General features: G+C 37.9%; 1 protein-coding gene across 2 annotated transcripts in view; it reads right to left on the bottom strand.

Moving 5' to 3' along the window:
• TESK2 (testis associated actin remodelling kinase 2) overlaps positions 1 to 15,307 on the bottom strand; it is a 135,044-nt gene that overhangs the window by 107,535 nt on the left and 12,202 nt on the right. For both annotated transcript variants that reach the window (XM_004442015.3, XM_014796454.2), the window contains exon 2: positions 2,436 to 2,746. In XM_004442015.3, coding sequence (XP_004442072.1) covers positions 2,436 to 2,657 — 222 coding nt within the window. In that variant the 5' untranslated portion in view covers positions 2,658 to 2,746. The remainder of the gene's footprint in view (positions 1 to 2,435; positions 2,747 to 15,307) is intronic.

Genomic DNA, 15,307 nt, shown 5'->3' with positions numbered 1-15,307 from the left:
AGTAGATAGTTGTACATCATAGCTGCACATCCTTCTAGTTGCTGTACGTGGGACGCGGCCTCAGCATGGCCGGAGAAGCGGTACGTCGGTGTGCGCCCAGGATCCGAACACCGGCCGCCAGCAGCGGAGCGCGTGCACTTAACCACTAAGCCACGGGGCCGGCCCATGGATATTCTTAACATTACATAACTGTACACTTAAAAATGGTTAAATGAGTAAAATTTATGTTACGTGTATTTTACCACAATTAAAAAAACAAGTTAAACAGAATTACTATATGACCCAGCAATTCCACTTACAGGTAAATACCCAAAACAATTGAAGGCAGAAAGAGGAAGACTGCAGTGGATGTTAGCTCAAGGCGAATCTTCCTCAGCAAAATAAAAAGTTTCTAAGGCCAGCCCCAGTGGCCTAATGGTTAAGTTCAGCATGCTCTACTTCAGCAGCCCGGGTTTGGTACCTGGGCATAGACCGACACCACATATCAGCAGCTGCTGTGGCGGCAGCCCGCATACAAAACAGAGGAAGATTAGCAACAGATGTTAGCTCGGGGCAAATCTTCCACAGCAAAAAAAAAAAAAGAGAGCAACAATTGAAAGCAGAGACTCAAACAGATATTTGTACACGAATGTTCACAGCAGCATTATTCACAATAACCAAAAGGTAGAAACAATCCAAATATCCATCAACAGATGAATGGATAAACAAAATGTGGTATATACATATAATATTATTCAGCCATAAAAAGGAATGAAATTCTGATATATGCTACAACGTGGATGAACCTTGAGGACATTATGCTAAGTGAAAGAAGCTAGACACAAAAGGACAAATATTGCATGATTCCACTAATATGAGGTACCTAGAATAGGTAAATTCATAGAGACAGAAAGTAGAATAGAGGTTAACAGAGGCTGGGGGCAGGGGGAAATGGGGAGTTATTATTTAATGGGTACAAAGTTTCTGTTTAGGATGATGAAAAAGTTCTGGAAACGGATAATGATGGTTACACAACACTGTAAATGTACTTAATGCCACTGAACTATATCCTTAAATATAGTTAAAACGGTAAATTTATGTTATGTATATTTTACCACAATGAAAAAAAAATTTTTTGAGAGAGAATAGGAGGAAAAGAACTGTAAATGGTGAGTGGAGACAACTCTATGGAGATGTTTTGGTCCAAAAGAGAACAAAACATGAGGGAATATAGCTACAGGGAATGATAGGGTCAAAATAAGTTTTTTTCCCCCTTTAGAGGTTTTTTTTTAAGGTGTGAGAAATAACAAAATGTTTACATGCTGATGGAAATAACTTAATAGAGAGTGAAATATGATGTAGGAATCAGAGGGGAGAATTTCTTAGGTAATGTCTTTGAGTAGGCAAATGGAAATAGGATATACAATACAAATGGAAATATGGCTTAGGTTGGAGCATGGGTAGTTCATCCATAATGACAGGTACAAAAGCCGAATAAGTGGGTAAAGATGTGGGTTAGTAGCCATTTGTGGTGATGGGAGGCTGTGGAAGTTCTCGTCTGCTTGCTTCAATTTTCTCAGTGAATTTAGGAAGCAAGCTCATCACTGAGAGTGATGACTAGAGAAAAAGTACTGAGGGTTTGATGAGAGAAGAAAAGATATGAAATAATCCTCTGGGAGAGTAAATGAACTAGGGAAATATGACTGCTTGAGAGCATAAGGGCTCAATTTTATTAAAAATAAGCAAACAAAAACTATACATGTGAGTATGTGTGTATGTATATATTTTTTTATATGTATATATAAATGTTTATATATGTATATAAGATGTGCATGTATAATATATGTACAGTCATGTGCCACATAACAACATTTCAGTGAACAACAGACCACATATACGACAGTGGTCCCATAAGACTAGTACCACACGGCCTAGGTGTGTAGTAGGCTATACCACCTAGGTTTGTGTAAGTACACTCTATGATGTTCACACAACAATGAAACCACCTAATGACACATTTCTCAAAATGTGTCCCTATCATTAAACAACGCATGACTGTATAAGTACAGAAAACGGTCCAGAAGTCTACACACCAAATTGTTAATAGTGGTTATTAATGGAGATTTTATAAATATCTATATATATAAAATACATATATATTTTATAAATTATATATATAAATATAATTTAATATACATTATACATATATAAACAGGGGAGTGGAAATAATCATACATTATTTGGATTTTTGATCAGCATGTATTATTTTTATAATTAAAAGAAACAAAATATCTTACAAGTCAATAAAGAGCTTGAGAAGAGGGTTTAGAACACTGCTTGAGATCCACAGCACTCTGACTAGGCAAAGCCTACATCCTAATTAAACACAACTATCAACTCTGCAGTGAAGCTGACCATCAATAAGACAATGTGAGAAAAGTTGAGGCATCACTTACCTTGAACACTTCAGAGAAGAAACCAGACCCTATTTTTTCACAAGTGAAGTCATCTAAACGCGTCAGTCTGGAAAAGGCACTTATGAGAGCTCGATATGAAGATGGCCAAATTCTTCCCACCTGGGTCATGTTCCCATCCCCTCCACCACCTCCTTCAAAATCTTCAAGACGCTCCACACGTGGAGGAAATCCCGCAATTGAATTCCGTTTGCTCCGATCCATAGTCTCAATAATCTCGTTTTTCTTCTTTTAAGAAGGAACTCCACACATAATAAATTTTTGTCGAGTTTTACTTCTCTTCCGGTTTGACACTAAACAAGAGATCAAAAAGATACTTCATTAAAACCATTAATGAATAAATTCATGCAAACCAATGAACTATTAATGTAAAAATATTTCCTCTTTCACATTCTAGCTCCTGTTTTTCAGATCTAAAAAACACTTTACGCCTTTATCTTAAAAAAATACTGATATATTTAAAGCACAAGATGTAGTCAAGTCTTTAACATGAGTAGAATATAATGAAGATTATCAATTACATTCTAAAAAACAAAATAACAATGATAATATCTATCAGTCATTGAGCACCTACTATTTAGGAAACTCTGTACAAGAGCTGTACACGTCATGTCATTTAATTCTCAAATAATCCATGATATAAGGATTATTATGTTCATTTCACAGAGAAGTAATCATACAGTCACTAAATGGCAGAGATAAAATTAAAATGCAAGACTGATTCAAAAGCCTGTGCTCCTACCAATGCCCTCCACAGCCGCATATAATTTTCTCTTCATTTGAAAATTTACTAATTCCAAATATATAAAACAAAGATATTATACTATAAAATTATATAATTTTAGAAGAAGTAAACTATATCCAAAAGCAACTTAAAAATTCATTGTTGCTTAAACAGCACAGTCAAGCAGAAGTGACTGTAGAAGGCTCTATACCTTCTGGGATATGACTAAGAATAAAAAACACAAGCTCACTTTTTCTTTTGCCTGTCTCTCCCCACTTCTACTTTTTTCCATAAGAATTGATTGTAAGGGTCCTATGCAAAAATACAACACTGTGACTCTTCAGTTAGTGAGATGCTTTCATAAATGTGGTGAATACCTAACCAGGATTACCTCCACCACCTCCAACCATGGAAAATAGTGGCAGGGCTCCCCAAGGTCATTCTTACAATATGACCCTGCCTCCCTAGCCAGAGCCAGAAGTTGGCAGCATTCTACCTGATATGGGCCAATCACAGTTCCTTTCCTGGCATTTGGAATTGGAATTAAGATAGTCCAGCCTCAGTCTGCTGCTTTCTAAAATGGAAGCCATGTACTAGGGCAACAAAAATAAACAAATGCAGGGCTGGCCCCATGGCCTAGTGGTTAAGTTCAGCATTCTCCGTTTCGGCAGCCCAGGTTCAGTTCCCAGGCATGGACCTACACCACTCGTCAGCAGCCATATTGTGGCAGCAACCCACATACAAAATTGAAGAAGATTGGCAACAGATGTTAGCTCAGGGAGACTCTTCCTCAGCAAAAAAAAAAAAAAAAAAAGTAATAATAAAAAATTTTTTAAAATAAACAAATAGTACTACATCAAACTAAAAAGCTTTTGCACAGCAAAGGAAACCATCAACAAAATGAAAAGGCAACCTACTGAATGACTGAAGATATTTCCAATAAAGGCTTAATATCCAAAACATATAAAGAACAATACAACTCAACATGGAAAAAAAACAATCAAAAAATGCACAGGGGCCTGGTGGCGTACTGGTTAAGTTTGCACACTCCACTTTGGTGGCCCAGGTTTCGCAGGTTCGGATCCCGGGTGCAGACCTACACACCGCTTATCAAGCCATGCTGTGGCAGGCGTCCTACATATAAAGTAGAGGAAGATGAGCACTAATGTTAGCTCAGGGCTAATCTTTCTCACCAAAAAAAAAAAAAAAATTGGGCAGAGGACCTAAATAGACATTTTCCCAAAGACATACAGATGGCCAACAGACAAATGAAAAGATGCTCAACATCACTAATCATCAGGGAAATGCAAATCAAAGCCACAATGAGATATCACCTCACACCTGTCAGAATGACTATTACCAAAAAGACAAGAAATAACAAGTGTGAGCAAGGATGTGGAGCAAAGGGAACCCTCATGCATTGTTGGTGGGAATATAAATTGGTGCAGCCACTACGGAAAACAGTATGGAGTTTCCTCGAAAAATTAAAAATACAGTCACGTGCCACATAAAAATGTTTTGGTCAATGACGGTAGTCCCATAAGGTTAGTACCACATAGCCATATAACCTAGGTGTACAGTAAGCTATACCATCTAGGTTTGTGTAAGTATTCTCTATAATGTTTGCACAACAATGAAATCACCTAATGACACATCTCTCAGAATATATCTCCATCATTAAGTGACACATGACTGTAGAACTACCCCGTGACCTGGCAATTCCACTTCTGGGTATCTATCCAAAGAACACAAAAACACTAATTTGAAAAAATATATGCACACCTATGTTCATTGAAGAATTATTTACAATAGCCAAGATATGGAAACAACCTAAGTGTCCATCAATGGATGAATGGATAAAGAATATGTGGTATATATATATATATATACACAATGGACTACTACTTAGCCATAAAAAAGAATGAAACTTGCCATTTGCGACAACATGGATGGACCTTGAGGGTATTATGCTAAGTGAAACAAGTCAGATGGAGAAAGTCAAATACCGTATGATTTCACTCATATGTGGAATCTAAAATAATAAAACAACGAACAGACAAAATAAAACAAAAACAACCACATAGATACAGAGAACAAATTAGTGGTTACCAGAGGAGAAGAGAGTTGGGGGGTAGGCAAAATGGGTGAAGGGGGTCAACTGTATGGTGATGGATAGTAACTAGACTTGTGGTGGTGATCATCTGTAGTGTATTCAGATGTAGAATTATAAAGCTGTACATCTAAAATTATACAATAAAAAAATAAAATAAAATGGAAGCCATGTAAACTCAGGAGCTGTTGGCCACAGTCATCTTCTACCACACAGCCTGGAAGGCAAAAAAAGCCAAGAAATTGAGGCCAATTTGCAAGGAAAAAAAGACAGAGGCAGAGAGAACTTCTTGATTTTCCTAATGTGCTCTAGTCCCCGATTCCTGAGGCCTAACTGGATCCTGGCTTAAGGTACCATGAGATATCCCTGTATCTTTAAAATAAATTATTTTTGCTTAAGCTAGTTTCACCAGAGTCTTCACAGAAGGAAGAATAATCGGAATTCCCAGAGAATAAAACATTTAAGTATCTCTATTGAACCTCTGCCAAAAAGTGGCAACCAGATCAAAAATTTAGGACTATAAGACCAAAATTTTTTAACTTTTACAGACAATAGAGACCATAAAGTTCAGTCATTCATTTTATATTTGAGGAAACATAAGGCCCAGAAAGCAGAAATGATTTGTCAATAGTTATAAGCTATTTACTAGAAAAGCTAGACTTGGAACCAAGGAACCAAGGGTAGTGCATTTCTAAAAGTGTGTCTGTTGATCATCTGATTCAAAATTACACAAGGAGCATATTTAAAACCCAGATTCTTAAGTCTCAACCTTGACCTACTAAATCAGAATCTCTTGGAGTGAGGCCTGGAAATTTTACTAAGCTCCCCAGTGATTTTTATATATACTAAGAGTTGAAGATCCTCTACAGCAGGGAAAGGGAATAGTAATAGCTTTTTTTTAAAAACACCAAGAATTTTACAAGCATTCTCTTATTTAATCCTCAAAACATACCACCAAAGTAGGTATGATCCCCATTTGACAGGATAAGAAATGTAGTTAAGTAACTTGCCTAAGGATACACAGCTGGTAGAACCAGAATTGGAACCAAGGTCCATCCAGCACCAAAGTTCAAGCTTCTTCCATTTCATTACTACTTAGTTCAGTGTTTTTCCACTGTGAGAGTTGTAAGGAGTTAAGCTAGTTATCTGCATAGAAAAGAGGACCAGTACTTGAGTACAGAGGAAGGCCAAGCTGACTGTAATTTGTTCAGAGAGAGAAAAGAAGGAAAAAGAAAGAACTTTAGAAAAATAAAATACAAGATTTTTTTTTTAATTATTTATTTATTTATTTATTTTTCCCCCAAAGCCCCAGTAGATAGTTGTATGTCATAGCTGCACATCCTTCTAGTTGCTGTATGTGGGACGTGGCCTCAGCATGGCCGGAGAAGCGGTGCGTCAGTGCGCGCCCGGGATCCAAACCCGGGCCGCCAGTAGTGGAGCACGAGCACTTAACCGCTAAGCCACGGGGCCGGCCCTAAAATACAAGATATTAAAGTTAAAACTGAATATATAAAACAATTGCGGGGGCCAGCCCAGTGGCCCAAGTGGTTAAGTGCAAGCGCTCCACTGTGGTGGCCCGGGGTTCGAGGGTTTGGATCCTGGGCGTGCACCAACGTACTGCTCATCAAGCCATCCTGCGGCGGCGTCCCATATAAAGTGGAGGAAGATGGGCACGGATGTTAGCCCAGGGCCAGTCTTCCTCAGCAAAAAAAGAGGAGGATTGACAGATGTTAGCACAGGGCTGATCTTCCTCACAAAATAAATAAATAAATAAAACATAGTTGCCTGCTAACTTAACTGAATAATTTGATAGGCTTGCCATCTACTGACTTTTTCATTTTTTAGATATATTTCATTTTGAATGCAATACATTGTTAACCTCCACAATGCAAAGGTTCCCTGGAGGTGGCAGATTCTATTCTCCATACTAAGGCTTAGAAGACAGAATTGCTCACTGCAGCTCAACAGGTCGGGTTTTACATTCCCAGCTAGGTGAGAGGAGGTAAGGAATAACTAATTGCAACTGAGCTGGTTTGGTTGGAGTCTGTTACAACAAAGTTTCACAATAGTACAATAGACTGAAATTTTTGGCATTTTTATTCTGAAAAATAACTTTGGCTCATAGCACTTTTCTTTTTTTTTTTTTTTTTTTTTATTTTTTAAAGATTTTATTTATTTATTTTTCCCCCAAAGCCCCAGTACATAGTTGTCTGTCATAGCTGCACATCCTTCTAGTTGCTGTATGTGGGATGCGGCCTCAGCATGGCTGGAGGAGTGGTGCCTCGGTGTGCACCCGGGATCCGAACCCGGGCCGCCGGCAGCGGAGAGCACGCACTTAACCGCTAAGCCACGGGGCCGGCCCCTCATAGCACTTTTCAAAAGAAGGAAAAAGTATTTTTAAAAAGATATGCTGGGGCCAGCCCTGTGGCTTAGTGGTTGGGTGCGTGCGCTCCGCTACTGGCAGCCGGGGTTCGGATCCCAGGTGTTCACCGACGCACTGCTTGTCAGGCCATGCTGAGGCGGCGTCCCACATACAGCAACTAGAAGGATGTGCAAGTATGACATACAACTATCTACTGGGGCTTTGGGGAGAAAAAGAGGGGAAAAAAAAAAGGAGGAGGATTGGCAACAGATGTTAGCTCAGGGCCGGTCTTCCCCAGCAAGAAGAGGAGGATTGGCATGGATGTTAGCTCAGGGCTGATATTCCTCACAAAAAAATTAAAAAATAAAAAGTAAAAAAATTAAAAGGTACATGCTTACAGAAATTCTTGCATAAGCAGAGGAGACCTGAACAAGGATATTCACTTCATTTCAGCATTGTGTGTAATAATGGGGCAAAAGAAAGAAACAACCCAAAGTTAGTCTGTAGGCGCAATAGATACATTGTTGCATATTTTTCAATGCAATATAAAGCACTTAGAATGAATGAACTCTATATAGCAATGTGGATGTATTTCAAAAGCAACATTGAATGGAGGAAAAGAATCAAGTTATAGTTAGCGGTATCATTAAAATTTAATTCAAAAATATTTTTTAAGAAGTAACCAAAAAAAAAAAAACCACTACAGGACCATCCCTACAGTATGACACCGTCTTAATAAAAAAAAGTATTTTAAAAAACATACAAAATAATATATATTATAGAGAAGCAGGATAGCATATTGATTAAAGGTATATAGCCTCTAGAGCCAATCTGGGTTCAAATCCTTGCTCCGTAACTTGTAGCTATATGAACCTGGTCAAGTTATTTTAAAACCTCTCTCCATCTCCAGTTCCGCATTTTTAAAATGAAAATAAGGGCCGGCCCAGTGGCTTAGCGGTTAAGTGCACGCGCTCCGCTGCTGGCGGCCCGGGTTGGGATCCCAGGCATGCACCGACGCACCGCTTCTCCCGCCATGCTGAGGCCGCGTCCCACATGCATCAACTAGAAGGATGTGCAGCTATGACATACAACTATCTACTGGGGCTTTGGGGGAAAATAAATAAATAAATAAAATTATAAAATGAAAATAAAATGGTACATACATTATAACATTTTATATGTATTAACTCATTTAATCCTTACAACCATAAGGTTACTGATTAAATGAACAATGCTTGGCAAACAGTAAGCATTCAACTCCTGTTGAATTATTATTATTATTTAAAATAAGTAAATAATTAGTTAAATTTAAAATTATTATTTAAAGATACATATTTATAGTAAATGTCTAAAAGCATGAACTGGAAAAACAGACACTAAATTCATAGCAGTAGTTGCCTTGATGGGAAGAAGAGAAATGAGATAAGGAAGGGAAACAAAGGAGACTTCACTCTAGCAATATGTTTTGTTTCCTTTTATTAAGAAATAAAGCTATAGCAAACAACACAAAATGATATATTTGCTAATTTTTTTATTTTTTGTTAACTAATATTTGTTCATTCTGAGCGGTATTATATTGTACTCTTTTCAATATTTAATTTTTTTGAAATTAAACAAAAGAAATTTAAAAGTTTTTTTAAAAAATCTATTGCCAATACAATAGCTATGCAGTATGTTTAGGCTAAAAAAACTGAAAACAATTTGGCAAATAAATAGCATCCCAATGTGCAAGCCAAGTCTCTAGATTCTCAAACTTTTATTCTGCAACAGTTCCACTATAGTTTTTGGTCCAAGGAGTATTTATATCTTAAGCTAAAAACTCAAAAACATTGGGAGAATTTTTGCATAGCCTAACTTATTCAAGTCCAAAAACTTAAAATATAAAAGCACTCATGATAAACACTGATATTTAGCCGTAGAGCCCCTACCACATGCGAAAGTAATACCAATTACTAGACTGTTGAGATGAGTGGTAAAAAGCATAGTCCCCACATGGGAGTAGGAAATTTATTAATCCATTCTGGAGAAGTGCTGAGCATGGGAAAACTTCCAAACCATGCCTTCTGCTCTCTTGGCCAGCATACTAAATGACCACATTCTAAATGAAATCAACCAAGTTATAAATGGCTTCCAATTTAATCTGACAAATTTTATTTAGCCATAAAAGACAGCAAAAGTATGTATGAACAGACTCTGAAACCATACCCTATTTTTCTATATCTGAAAATTATTAATTTTAAAATGAGAAAATACATTCTTTGAAATGTGTGAGGTTTATGAGGTTTTCAGTCTCCGGATTACCTCTCTTGGTCTTATTTATGGAATATTACCTTTTGATACTAATAGTGCCCCTTAAAGTATACATTTTGGGAGGAACAGAGACAACTACAATTACTCTCACATTTACTAGAAAGATATAATGATTGAAAAAATGCAGGTTTTGCTCTAAAGAGGCTACTTGATTCAAGAAACTATACTTTGTTGATCAAGAATGAAAGCTTGGAATTCTTAAATGAAAACCAGTGATACTGTGATCTGCTTCACTAAAAATATTTCAGCTAGAGTCCCAGGGGTTCTCAATAAGGGGCATGTGAAAATTCAGAGGGAGGGAAGTCCCTGTTGGGGAGGAGTAATTGTCACAATGGCGGGGGTGTGGAGTGGGCACTACTGGCATTTTAGTGGGCAGGGGCCAGGGAAGCTAAAAGTCCTACAATGCACAGAACAGTCCTGGACAACAAAGAATTGTCCTGCCCTAAATGCCAATAGTGCCCCCGTTGAGAAACACTGTGTTAGAAAAGCTTAACTGGTTCTGTTCTTAAACTAGGGAATAGCCTTTAGCAGTCTTTCCAAAATGCCAAAATTATGTTGCTTACAAGGATACAAACAATTTTTTAGTAACTGTGTTCTCGATTTCAATATTTACAAACTTGGAAGTTCAAAACTGTTTTTCCTTCTTTTCTACGTTGGCAGGTTTTGTCTTTTCAAAGGCTAATTTTCACTTATATTGGGATTGATTTATTTTTCACAAAGAAGGTACAATTAAAAACTTTGATTGAGGAAAGTAATTTGAAAAGCTATCAATAAAAAGTTAGTGAACTAAATATCTTATACTCAATACTATATATTTTATCTTTCCAAAGTAAGAATTCGACAAATCATTTTCCAGAGACTCAAGGAAACTTGTTTAGGACTCCCAGTTAAACCATACATACTTCCATCTGAAATGCTTCTGGAAATAATAACAACTGCAGCCACCATTTACCATCGGCCACACATTCTACCAAGTGTTTTGCATATGCTATCTCTAACCATTATGACAATTCTGCAAAGTACGTATTATCATCCCCAATTTAAAGAGGAAGAAATTAAGACACTGAGAGATTAAAAGACTTGTCCAAACTCAAACCACTAGTGACAGCTTCAGTATTCAAATCCAGTATGTCCAAATCTAAACACTTCCCACTGTGATATGTGTCCTCCAGAAAAACAGCTAAATTTCTGTGAAAATGATTTGCACATTAGCTAGGCAGAAAGCTACTACTATTCCCCACCCTATCTTAACAGCAGAGACTAAAGAGTAAACAGATGATAGTCTTCAGTCACTTAATCACATTCTTCAGAGAGAAAATTAGCATTAGTGGGGCTGGCCCAACGGCGCAAGCGGTTGAGTGCGCGCGCTCCGCTACGGTGGCCCGGGGTTCACCGGTTAGGATCCTGGGCACGCACCGACACACCGCTTGGCAAGACATGCTGTGGCGGCGTCCCATATAAAGTGGAGGAAGATGGGCATGGATGTTAGCCCACGGCCACTCTTCCTCAGCAAAAAGAGGAGGATTGGCAGATGTTAGCTCAGGGCCGATCTTCCTCACAAAAAAAAGAAAAAAGAAAAATTAGCATTAGTTTAAACAGACTGTCTAAAGAATGAGAGGGATGATATGCCAACTCTTAATCATTCCTTCTTTTCCATTCTAATGTACAGTATTTGTTGTTTCTTACTCTTTCATTTCACAAGAACAGATGAAACTTCACAACATAGACACAAATAAAATCCTGCAATGCACTGAACAGCTATCAACCAACAGGTAGCAGGATATGGCAAAGTGTCAGCCAGCAACCAAAAATTTTCAATATCCATCCAAAAATGGAATCACATGTGCACAAAGTTGGTAATAAGTCCCACAAAGAGAGTAAAAAAGATTTCTGAGAATTCAGTGAACTTTTATACCCTGGGTATAAAGAGTAGAAAAAGAATGCAAACATAATATCCTAATATCCTAATCATATTTTGTTTTCTTTCTATAATATAAAAAGTCCCTAACTAATTCAAAATAAAACAAGGATTTGTTGTGGGTAAGATATAGTGCAGAGAACTGGCCATTTTCCAGAATAGGAATACAGACAAGTACATTAGCTGTGTATCAAGACCAACCACATGGCAAATCTACATGACAAGTCTGCTCAGCTGGTATCTCTCTTCTGGACCAACATAGCAAATACAGAAACATTTCAGGATGACTGCCTAATTAAAAATAAAAGCAACACTGCTGAACTTGCCATCCTGCTGTGAAATAATGAGTTGCAGTTTCCATTCAAACCAAAGGCAACCTAACATAAAAACTGGCATCCCCTATTTAATTAGCCATGAATATACACAATGGCATATATTAATGCCAGACAGATGAAAGGTCAGTTCTTAAAACTGTATTATCTCTTTTGGATAAGCATCTCATTTGCTGTTGTAACTACAATCCACCAGGCCCTAGGTCATGGCATAAAACAGAAACTTAGGTTGAAAGATGTAAAGGCATTTAGAGGCTAACTAGTCCAATCTTTTGGCCAATTCAGGAATCCCCTCTATTAACTGACTCAAATGTTAACTGGGTTCCTACTAGGTATAAAGTATTATGATAGGTGCTATGATATTTATTGAGCATTTACCATAATCCAGACACTCTTCCAAGTGCTTTATATTTGATATTCATAACAGCCCTATAAAATAGATACTATTATTATCCCTGTTTTACAAATGTGGAAACAAAGACATGAAGGAATTAGTTAACTTGCTCAAGCTTTTACAGCCAAGAAGTGGTAGAACCAGAATTCAAATCCAGAGCCTGTACTCTTAATCACCATACTAATACTGCCTCTCTGGGAGGAGGATATATAAAGCTGAATAAAACATGACTCCACCCCTCCAGGAGCTTAGTCTCCCAGGAAAGACTTACGTAAATCAGTAAGTACAATACAGAGCGATAATTGCTAATGACACATTAGAAGCAAGGAGGGCTTGGGCCGGCCCCGTGGCTTAATGGTTAAGTGCGTTCGCTCCGCTGCTGGCAGCCCGGGGTTCGGATCCCGGGCATGCACCAACGCACCACTTCTCCGGTCGTGCTGAGGCCGCGTCCCACATACAGCAACTAGAAGGATGCACAGCTATCACATACAACTACCTACTGGGGCTTTGGGGGAAAAAATTAATAAATAAAATTATTTAAAAAAAAAAAAGAAGTAAGGAGGGCTTAATGAAGGCACTAGCAGTGAGGACAAAGAAGTAGGAAGGGAGATAACTGACTTTAAAAAAGTGAGCAGGGCCGGCCCCATGGCTTAGCGGTTAAGTGAGCGCACTCAGCTGCTGGCGGCCCGGGGTTCGGATCCCGGGAGCGCACCGACGCACTGCTTCTCCAGCCATGCTGAGGCCGAGTCCCACATACAGCAACTAGAAGGATGTGCAACTATGACATACAACTATCTACTGGGGCTTTGGGGGGGGGAATAAATAAATAAAGTTTAAAAAAATTTTAAAAAAATAAATGAAGTGAGCAAATGGATGTAGGAGGTATAAGAGGTACCTAGGATGATTCCAAGTTTAACTGGAATCCTTCCCATGTTTCTGGTTTGAGTGATTGGGGGAATGACTAAGCATTCATCAAACGAAAAAGATTTGTGAAGAGATTCTTTTCTGATCTTACTGAGTTTGAGGTGCCTGAAGGAATACCAAGTGACAACATCTAGAAGGCAGCTGGAGACACCACACCAAGCTCAGGAGAGCGGACTAGAATGGAGACGCAGACTTGAAAGTCATTAGCACTTACATACATTCTAAAGAGTTTCCCAAAGTAGAGAATATCAGAAACAGGTAATATTTTCTGAGTTGCTACTATGTGCCAAAGCCCAGTCTCTCTCTTTTTTTTTTTCTTGTGAGGAAGATCAGCTCTGAGCTAACATCCTTGCCAATTCTCCTCTTTTTGCTGAGGAAGACTGGCCCTGGGCTAACATCCATGCCCATCTTCCTCTACTTTACATGGGACGCCGCCACAGCATGGCATGACAAGTGGTGCATCAGTGCGTGCCCGGAATTCGAACCCGGGCTGCCATGAGCGGAGTGCGCGCACTTAACCGCTACGCCACGGGTCAGCCCTGCCCAGTCCCCTTCTTTATGTTCTCAGGTGAGATCAGATAAGAGGCTGAGGGAACATCAACATATACAAGACAAAAAAGAAACAAAAGAGGCAAGAATAAAACCAAGAGAAAGTATGTCACATAAGCCAAGGGAGGAAACAATGAACATATAAAATGCCACAAAGTAGTCAAATAACATAAAGTGTCCACTGGATTGGACACTACAGAGGCCAGAGTCAGCTCAGCCTACTGAAACACCACCACTAACAAAGAGCTCACTAATTCCTCAAGCAACCTTATAATAGCAAGTTCTATTACTGGAAAGTTCTGATTGTTACAAAGTTTCTTCTTTCCAAGGAAGGAAAAGCACAGCACTGTGTTCAAATTCTGACTCTGAAGGAGAGTTAAGAGTTATAACAACTAAATACAATAATGATACTTGATTGGATCCTGATTTGAACTAGTTACAAAAACAACTGGGAAAATTTTAATGACTACTATTAGACTATAGTAGAAAATTATTATTATTAATTTTGTTAAGTGTGATAATGATACTAAGACTGTATAAGACTTATTTTTGGAGATGCACACAGAAATAGAGGTGAAATATCATGTCTGTATTTGCATTAAAATATATCAGAAAAAAACAGATGTAGCAAATTTTACAAAATGTTAGTAATTGTTGTATATGGGTGATGGGTAAACGGGTGTTTGTTACATTTTTCTCATAATAATAATAATATCAAAAAAGGCTTCAGAAACAAGAGATGATATTTTTTGTGAATTAAAAAGAAAAATCCAGCAAATGAATACAGCATAGAGATCACAAACACTGACACCAGAGATGGAAAAACCAGCTGGCTCTTACGTTGTGTGAATGAGTACTTGTGGCTTGGGATAAAATTTCTAATGAAGCAGCATCACATACATATTCAAAAAATGCTGTGTCTCAAACAGCGTAAATGGAAGAGCAGATGACATACCATGTGACAGATAATTCAACAAGGATCTAGTGATGGCAAAGACACTGAGATTGAAAAAGCATGTAAAGATGGATAAAATTTCATTAAATGAGAGTAGGAAAAAAACAATTTTTCTAAAATAATATGTTATATTATTTAAAATATATGTGTGTGACTAAAATAAACAGGACTAGTTTAAAAATTCTGATTCCAACTTAATAGCTGAATGATCTTGGGCATGTTATTTAACTTCTCTCCTTATTTATAAAATAGAGATAAATATTAACTATAACTCAC

This window comes from Ceratotherium simum, chromosome 22 (genome assembly GCF_057802395.1).
Source record: "Ceratotherium simum simum isolate JZ-2026a chromosome 22, ASM5780239v1, whole genome shotgun sequence".
Lineage (NCBI taxonomy): Eukaryota > Metazoa > Chordata > Mammalia > Perissodactyla > Rhinocerotidae > Ceratotherium > Ceratotherium simum.
The sequence above is the reverse complement of the archived record's forward strand: the minus strand, read 5'-3'. Positions and strand labels throughout refer to the sequence as shown.